We start from the raw sequence: 9,780 nt of genomic DNA, 5'->3' as shown, positions 1-9,780 counted from the left end.
TTCAGGAATCGTAACTCGAGGAGAACGTCATGGTACCGTAGCAAAATCCCAAGTGAACCTTGTCTGAAGTGTTTTTTTTGATGTTTGTTTGAAAAGTCGCAGAAATCCGTTAAGTTTTAAAACTTTTCGTTTTCATCTAACAGGAGAACAAAAGCCCTAAACAGTGCTTGAAGGAAGGACACTGTAAGAGCTTGCAAGTTACGTTTTTTGCATGCAAAAGATCAATGGTAAGTGTTTATGGTGTGCTTCCTGCTAGCGGCTTGGGTGCTTTCTGTCCTCCCTGTTTCTTGAAAAAAACCCACCAGTAAAACTGGTGTCATCAAGCAGAGCACAGCTTACCTTTGAATTCTGTTTAGAATATGGATGTTGTACACTGTTCCCATCAAGGAAAACAAAGTTATAGAGTGTGAAAACGGTGGAAAAACGCATATTTAAATTTAATTGCACTTAGAATGTGACAGGTAAATGAGGTGGGTATTTTTATTATTATTTTTAGTAAAGCTTTCATTTAAACTATTAGTGCATCAGTTAATTGTAAGATAAGTTATTGACAAGCTGATTTCTGTGGGGTCATTGGAAAAAGTGTGTATAGAGAACATTTAAGTCAAAAGGATGACCACCTTGTCTGAAGTGTCACTGTTGAAGTAGACTTTCACTGTTGAAGTAGATCCTTGCATTCAAGTTATGCTATCATTTGTTTTCTTGGAGATCTTGACTTTATGATAAATGATGGTGGTTTTTTTATACAGTGAGCTGTCAAGTATGATAATGAGAAGTCAGTTTTTAAAATGTAATCGGATAAAGTTTACCCTGTTTTCTTGTCTATTAATGTCTTGCTGATGTTTCCATGGCATTTAAAAAACTATTTAAGATGTAGTAAAGATGTTATCAAAACTTTATAAGCGTGAGTAGTGCAGGGCTCACTTTTTTTTTTTTTAGCTGATGTGATACATAATGAAGAATCTACAGCCGACACTACCTAAAATTTTTCTTCCATTCTGCGTTTTTACTTATCATAGAATCATGGAATGGTTTGGGTTAGAAGGGACCTTAAAATCACCTAGTTCCAGCAACCCTGCCATGGGCAGGGACGCCTCCCACCAGACCAGGTTGCTCCAAGCCCCACCCAGCCTGGCCTTGAGCACTGCCAGGGAGGAGGCTTCCACAGCTTCTCTGGGCAACCTGTTCCAGTGTCTCATCACCCTCATAGAAAATAATTTCTTCCTAATATCTAATCTAAATCTACCCTCTTTCATTGTGAAACTGTTACTCTTGTCCTATCACTACACTCCCCAGCTTTCCCATAGCCCCTCTTTAAGTACTGGAAGGTCACTATAAGATCTCCCCGGAGCCTTCTCTTCTCCAGACTGAATACTCCAACTCTCTCAGCCTGTCATCACAGGGTGTTCTAGCCCTCTGATAATTTTTGTGGCCCTCCTCTGGACTCGCTCCGGTAGGTCAGTGTTTGTCATGCGCTGTGGACCATAGACCTGAACACCGCACTGCAGGTGGAGTCTCAGGAGAGCCGAGCAGAGGGGCAGAATCACCTCTCTGGACCTGCTGGCCACTCTTCTTTTGATGCAGCCCAAGATGCGATTGGCTTTCTGGGCTGCAAGTGCATATTGCCAGGTCAGGTTGAACTTTTTGTCAACTAACACCCCCAAGTCCTCTGCAGGGCTGCTCTCAATCCATTCTCCAGCCAGCCTGAGTTGTGATTGCCCTAACCCAAGTGCAGGACCTTCCACTTGGCCTTGTTGAACTTTATGAAGTTGGCCCACCTCTGAAGCCTGTCGAGGTCCCTCTGGAGTCATAGCAGCTTTTTGTACCTTTCTTATGTGAACTGAATTAATCTATATATTGATAAATTACTATTTCTGTGAGCAGGAAAAAAGTTGCAAGTTTAGTGCTTGAAATACCTATTTGATAATGCAGTAGCAATATATGGATCTCCAGATGATGTGCCTCTGTTTCTCTGTGTAGATTGTTAAGGGAGCCTGATGAAGCCAAGCTTCTAGCTAAGTGTCTCCAGTCATGTGGAAAGAGGCAGGGCTCTTATGTAGAATCATAGAATCTGTTGGGCTGGAAGGGACCTTTAGAGGTCATCTAGTTCAGCCTCCCTGCAGTGAGCAGGGATGTCTTCAACTGGATCGGGTTGCTCAGAGCTCCATCAAGTCTGACCTTGAATGCCTCCAGGGGTGGAGCCTCCACCACCTCTCTGGGCAACCTGTTGCAGTGTTTCACCACCCTCGTGGTAAAGAACTTCCTAACATCTAATTTAAATCTACCCTGCTCTAGTTTAAAACCATTGCGTGATTCTGTTTCAGTGCTCCAAAGTTCTCAGGCTGAGGAGTGATGTTTTTCTTGTTCTGTTAACTCTGTAAGTTTCAGCTCTGCCAAATTTGTTGCTTAGTGTTATAGTGAGGCTTAAAGAATAGACACTACATGCAGATGTAACTTCCAATATGCTAAACCCATTACGGGTTTTGCCCAGCTGCTGTTTTCTTTGTAAGGAAATGTGTTATTAGAGGAAGAAACTTGAGTACACTAGATATCAAAATAGGAGGAAGGTTTAAGATGGAAGCCTCTTGGTTATCACAGAATCACAGAATTGTTGAGGCTGGAAAAGACCTCTGAGATTATCAAGTCCAGCCTATATGTATTATTGGATGAGCTATGTTGTAGTGTAGCTTTTTTGTTTTGCTGCAGTCCTGAATTCTGAAAGAGGATTAGTTAATAGAGACAAAAGATATGTCCTCAATCTAATACCTGAATACGGCTGAATTGCAATCTGTAACTGCCATCTTCAATACTGAATATCTAAATTCAGAACAATCTCCCAAAGTCATGGTATGCTTTTCTGCAGCAATGGAAAAGAACTTGCAATTTAGCTTCTGTAAGTGCCACGCTGTGGCTTTTATTTTAGCTTTACTATGACTTTTTGCCCTCCGTTGAATTGTAACTGCTGAAAAGAAACCTGCAAATTTTACAAGCTGGATACTGTTTCTGACCTTCCCCCCTGCCCCTCCCAAAACGTCTTTAAGTTATCCCAGTCCTCACTGACATTTGCAGTGATTCTTACTTCAACCCAATCTGAATTTTTCTCCTTCAGCTTACCAGTTAGGTTTGGAAAAACAGATCTAAGCAGACTTACACTACCATTTTTTCATGTATTTCTTGCCATCCCACTGTGCTGTTCTGTGATTTGTGTTTCAGAATGCACAGGATGCTTTTTGCACAATTTTAATTTTGTGTGAGATTTAAGATGATACGTCTGTCTCCTTGGAAGAAACCTATGACTTGTTGGCTACATGACTAATTTTCTTTGAAGTGACTTCTACTTTATCCTGTGCTTTTTTCTGATGTTATAGAGTTCTGAGATAGCACAAGCACTCTAAAGTATTTCCGTCACAAAATGTATGGTTTTAATATATTGCCTTCAATTTTCAGTTGGATACCAGGGCAAGATTCAGAGGAAGGAAGGGATACTGAAGTCCTGGTGAAGGTACTGAGGCATGGGAGATGAACATTCATCAGCACTTTCAGCAAAACAGAGACTAAAGTAAGAAGATTGTATCTACTGCATCCTGTCACGCAATGTCTGCTGCTGAGCGTTCCAATACATTGACCGGGATGTGCATTTAAGTTAAAATCAAAGCAGGTATAAAACTGCAAGTTCTGGCCAAAATGGGTACTTGTCACACACTTAAAATAAAACATGTAAAATCCAGAATAAGCTGCAGAAGTTCTGTTTTGAAGTGGTCTTTTGTGGTTTTGCTCACTCCGATCGTGTTTTACTATTACAAATAATACAAGATAATGGACCTGAGAGTTCACTTCACTGATATCCCAGAGGATAACTCAGAATAGAGCTATTTTCAGAGTTGTTGAATTAACTGAGGTTGTGAAATGGATGTGCGAGCTGCCTCCACCCCAGTAGGTTTGTTAACCAGTAAACCTACACCAAGAGGAGTGGTGATGTTTTTGCCATAACACGTGGACAAGGATGGCATCTCTTTTGTCTTACTACAGATTACTTTTAATGTTGATGTTACTGATTGATGTGATTGATGGTTATTAGCACCATCTAGTCTTAATGGACCCCTGGATTAAAGTTTGATTCCTCTAAATTAAAGGATGGCTGGTTTATCTTTCAGTAATCTGTCTTCTCACTGTGGTAACACAAGTACAAGGGAACTACAGCCTTATTCTAGTCAGTCACTGGAAAGCTGTGTGGCCAGAGGTAGCTAATGACATAACTTTGGATGGGTGAGGACAGTGTTCCTCTGGCCAACAGTTAAGGAGACCATGGCTGCTATTACTGTGTTCTAGAAGTATTTGCAACAATATTTCAGTTCCTCTGAGATGACCCTTCATGATCTTTGTGTGATATTTTCCAAGCAAGTGTATAAATTCTAATCTAAGCATATGTATGCACTAGAGATGGTGGTCTGGACTTTATTGTACAAAGTCATGTTCCACAAATTTACTTTGTAAGCATTTTTCTTCTTTTTACTTTGTCTCTTCTCTGGATTCTGTGGTTCATGTTTATGTGTGTAAAATGTTCAAGCTGCCATTCATATGCATTTAAATTATAACTAGTTTCAGCTGTGTACTTCTTAAAACTTGCTCTTCCTTTAGAATTTTTTTGTACTTGGTCAAATTTTATATAGTTTTATGAGTTTTATAAAACAGCTGCAGTAAAAAACCCCAAAGAATAGTAAATGAAAGGACTGTTTTGCTTTCCATTTTTGAAGGGTGACTGTGACAAATCTGTCTGCAGTGTGACACTGCTCTTCAAGATAATTGATAATGACTATCAGTCTCTCTTGCCCCTCCCTGTTAAAGTGGGATTTTGGGAGTAGCAAGTGTTAAATGGTGCTTAAACAGTGACTGTGGTCAACATGTACTGGTTCTGTTTAAGAACTTGTTTCTGACTAATATTTCTTATTCCTTCTTTCAGTGCCTCTACCTCCTTCCCTGCCTTTTGAAGCCTTTCAGAAATAAATGGTAGTGTAACTCTCACATGTGGAAAATCAAGTAACTTCAGGCAAGCTGATTAGAAACAACAGTAGGAATAGTGAGAGGGGAGAGAATCTTAGGAACTTCTTTTCATCGCTAAGGTTTATAGCCGTGTGGCAGATCTACTTTAGACTGAACAGATGCGTACAACACTTAACTGTTGTAAAACTGATGACTTCAGTGAATGAGTGCATGTTGATTTTTTAATTCTGTCTTAAGCAACTGCTCTGTGATCAGGCGAAGTGTGTTTATATTTCTTGTATGTGTAGGATTTGATTTTTCCAATCGTAAGTCAACACCAAATTCTCATTTCCATATTCTATTGATTGAATGAAAGCTAGTTCATTTGTTGAAGTCTTGTAAACATTGTTTGTTTTCTACAACTTAGCTACCACATTATGTCTTTATGTAACCTAAAATGATAAATTGATATCTATAAGAATATTCTTCACACTCTGAATTTCAAAGTATTAATCATGAGCCTTCTCCATGGCTCAACAGCCGTTACTCACATAGCCTTCTCAAAGCTACATGGCACGTAATTAAATGTTAGTTAAAGAGAAGAATGGGAATGGTACATGGCCTTGGTAGTCAAAGGCTCTTCCATGGTATGCCCCGCCACAGGGGACTACAGGCTTGATGGTTTAGGTGATTGTTCCTTTCTTGGACATAATCCCTGAGCCTCACATAATAGTGCTTCGGGAACTCCTTTGGGAAAGGAGCAGACAGAGCAGACAGCTCGTAGACACACAGCTTGTAAAAGTAATTTTTAGTAATTGACCTGACCAAGGAGAGATTTAGCATTAAAACAGCAGATTGCTATTGAACGTTTAAGGATTTAATAATTTAATGGAATACATGTATTATCTGATCCAGTAGAATCTTACTGTCAGAACTTCCTAGTGGTTCACTAAGCTATCTAGGACAGCAAAAAAATGTGTACATATATGATTTCAGCTTCTTTCCCAATGCATGAAATGTTTTTATTTTAATAGATTGATATTTTAAAGTCTCATGCCTTGTGCTACACCACTGGCTTGTATTACATATTTCTAGTCTACGGTAGATTTTGCAAGATTGAACATATGATGTATTTGAATCTGTGAAATTGGACTACTGAGGACAAAAGGTTGAAACGGTGCCAGAAGGCTCTTACTGGTTTTAGAATCACAAATATATGCAGTGATAATAGTTTGTGTTGAATAAGTACAGGGCGCAATTTGCAAAAACTGCGGCTCTGGTTTCTCCCATTTGTTTTACCCAGTGGCACAGTCAAAGGGCAGAGAATGCTGTCAAGATTCACGTTGCAAGGTCATGGCCTGTCAGTGTTAGGACGTGTGCGGATTACCACGTTTTAGTTTCATCAGTTAACACATTCTCTCTGTGGTCCAGTCCTGCCAACGCACTGTTACTGACATAGCTGTAAACACATACTGCAGAACTGCTCACGTGTTTATTATGATAAAAAATAAATGAGCCATAGTCATTTACTGGGGTTTGAAAATTCTTTAGGTCATTAATTCTGTTCTTCCAAGTCAGTATGAAATTATAAATAACACTGATTAAGCACAGTCTGTTTGGTGAAGGCCTTTGTGTACATATATTGGAAAGGGGAAGAAAGGGGTTGGCTTTTAACAAGTATGCATGCATTTATTATTAAAGTTATGCCTATTAGAAAGAAAGACAATGATTCTTAAAAACCCCTGAAAACAACCAAACCACAAACACTTGAAAGCTTTTCTGCTTCCAGAATATGTACATTTGTATTACAAAGAGCTTCATTATTCACTGTTTGGCATGAGAAAGTGGTTGTGTATTCTCTCTTCCCTTTTAAGTTTCTGGGGAGTAGCAGGTTGGATTATATGCTTTTTCTTTTTTTTTCTTCTTTTTAATCAGGCTTTTAAAGTAATATTTCAGTGGAAGCCTGGAACAAACTAGACTGATACCTTCTGCTCATAAGAAGAGCACTAGGAGAAACCCTCTAAAAATGCAGCCAGAGAATGTAGGTAGTTAACAGTATCTGTTGTTTAAGCTTTGGTTGGAAAATGTAGAAACATGGAACTGTAGCAGCTTTGCTGATGTGATGAATTTCACAAGTGGTCATGCTGCCTTAGTATATGATATATGGTCATTTAGAATATGTGTATTTATTTTAAATATGTATCTTGTCTAAAGCTGAAGAGTATGACAGAGTTTAATTTCTATCATAAACTGTAGTTGACAGAATAGTAACTGGAAGCCTTAAGACCCTTTCTCCTATCTTCAGAAAATTATTAACCAGTTATTTCTACAGGTGGTACGTTCTGTAATGTCTTGATTGACTCTCCGTAGGAAGAAAATTCTATAAACATAGAGAGCAGCTTCTTGAAATGCACCAGGCTTTATTTTCAGATTGACAGCAGGCTGATTTGTAATGCCTTTAAACATTGAAAGGAGAAGCAGCAACAAGGTTAGTGTTGTAATTGCTTAATGATGTCAGTAGCAGATGATATATTTCAAATAATAATGTATTTTAGTAGATAAACATTGACATTATTTTTTACATCAGACTGAGGCTGGTTTGTTCCGATGAAACCTTTCATCTGCCGTATTCTTTCTTTGCCTGTAGGTACTAATGGGCTGCAGTGAAATGGAAGAGAATAATTTATTAGTAACAGAGGAAATGATTCAAGCACATCTCTGTGACATAGAACAAGATAGCCCAAACTATTTTTGCAGTGTTGCTACTATTACTTTAGAAGAAGCTAGGAAGGAAATAGAATATAGAAACTGGTTTGTAATTTTTATGTTCCAATGATAAACAATGATAAAACTGTGTTGTTTATAATCATGAAGGATGAGGAACATAGAATTTTTCTGTTAATTTATAGAAAGAATTTTAAAGGCTTTTTTTTAGTAGGGGAAGTTTTAAGTCTTTCTGATACATAGACCACAGAGGGCTAATATTTGTAAGGTATTGCTTGTCTCGGGCTTTTGATTCTGTATCAGCCGTACCTCTGTAATGGCTATAGTGGGATGGTTTCTGGAAATCTGAGTGGGAAGAAATCTGTTGCAGGTTGGTTGGTGGATCGCTAGCATCCTGAGGAAGATGAAGGTAAATAGAAATTGATTGTCAGTTGTGTAAAATTTTGCACTGCCTAGATATACAGACATAGACTACATAAAGTCCCCAGCAGGGACTGGACATCCAGTGAATTATCCTTCTCTTCCTGCTTTATATTACCAGTTAAGAGTTTTTGCACCCTTGATCTAGTGTGGACTCCAGTGAAGGTTAAGTTTTTATGCTAGAGAAAGGTATTGGCTCTTGAAAAAGGCATAAAATGTTTGTCTTTGATAGACTATTTCATTAGCTAGTTATCCCTCTGTTAAAAGTGCATGTCATCCTGTGATTAGCATTTGACTTCAGCTTCCACTTACAAGAAAAAGTGAGAGGATGGTTCTGTAAAAGAGGTCAGGAATATCTTGTATTTTCTTGCTGGCAATCCATTTAAAACTAAAAAAAATACTTTATTTTTTGATGAAATGCATGGATTGACATCCTAAAATCTTGTGTCATGCCTATCTTCTTTAGTCCCCTCAAATTTGTAATCCTGCTTTAAGTAGGAGCTAAACCTCTGTTCTGGGGGGTTTTTTTTCAGGGATCTGTCTATATGTGGGTAAAATACTTTCTTTTTTCTTTGTACGCTATTAGTGGTGCTCCCAAGACGCATGTCACGTTTTGTTGCGGTGTTAAGTTGGATCTGTCTTCAATCTCTTCTCCATTACGACTCTGATGTCTTTTTTTCTTTGCCAACAGTTTCTCAATTTGCTGTTTTCCCAGTGTTGAATGTATGGGTTTGTATTCTTTTCCTGGATGTGTAACCTGAGATTTGGCTATAAAAAAAAATAGTAATTTTTGAACAGTATGCTTTATCAGCTATTCCAGAAGTCTTATGCGATGTCCCAGTTGTTTTGTTCAACATTGGACCAGCTTTGTTCTTGTCCACAGATATAATCAGCGTTGAGTTTGTAAGTGCTTCCACAGCTTTGAGGAAAACGTTGAATAAATCTTAAACTTGGTATTGGCCCCAGGGCAGCTCTCCAAGTACTTCTACTCAGACACAGCTCCTCTCTGACATTGAGTTTTTGAGGTTTGTTACTCAGATGTTCTTAATCAAACAAGCCTGTAATCTTACCAAAACATCAGGTAAATGAAAAACCTGCCAACCCTATCCATTCCTACCCTGCTGTTTTTTCTCCTGTTTTCCTCTAGGTAACCTGGACTGCTCTGCCTATAAATAACGTGCTTCTCCACATCGTCCTTCAAGGCCAGTGCAACTTAAGTGCCCTTCTGGTCCATTGGATTTTAGTATTATTTCGATTCACTGATGCTAAATGAACATCAGTAGTTACCACCACTCTTCCAGGATCTTTGGTAGGGAGATGTTCAAGCCTACTGTGTTTAAAAGGTCATATTTTAGTTGATGATGATTATAGTCATCAGCTACAAATAAACTACAATGTTTTGTGCTTCTAAACATGATATTAAAAATTAAGGGTGCTAGTGACAGTGTTTTATCTGCTTTCTAGCCTGTTTTGGCCAAATATTTTTAATATTTTTGTGAGAAGATGGCTTTTAGCTTGCATGGTATGCAAAGGAACACTGTCTCCTTTTGTTTAAAAACTTGGCATGGTTCATTAGCTTAGTGTTAAAATACGACCAAAGATAAATGATAAAATTACATGTTTGGCTAGGCATTGAAAAAAGCTCTCCTCTGTAAG

The 9,780-nt window shown here is 38.4% G+C and overlaps 1 protein-coding gene across 1 annotated transcript; it reads left to right on the top strand.

The window, feature by feature from the left end:
* Window positions 1-143: 143 nt before the first annotated feature.
* On the top strand, window positions 144-3,489 carry LOC104273660 (cytochrome c oxidase assembly factor 5; the record flags this gene model as incomplete). Its single annotated transcript, XM_009869058.1, has 2 exons — window positions 144-227; window positions 3,448-3,489. Coding segments are annotated over 2 exons (126 nt in total), but the record flags the coding sequence as incomplete, so codon positions are not given.
* Window positions 3,490-9,780: the final 6,291 nt, after the last annotated feature.

This window comes from Apaloderma vittatum, unplaced genomic scaffold (assembly GCF_000703405.1).
Source record: "Apaloderma vittatum isolate BGI_N311 unplaced genomic scaffold, ASM70340v1 scaffold3285, whole genome shotgun sequence".
Lineage (NCBI taxonomy): Eukaryota > Metazoa > Chordata > Aves > Trogoniformes > Trogonidae > Apaloderma > Apaloderma vittatum.
The sequence above is the reverse complement of the archived record's forward strand: the minus strand, read 5'-3'. Positions and strand labels throughout refer to the sequence as shown.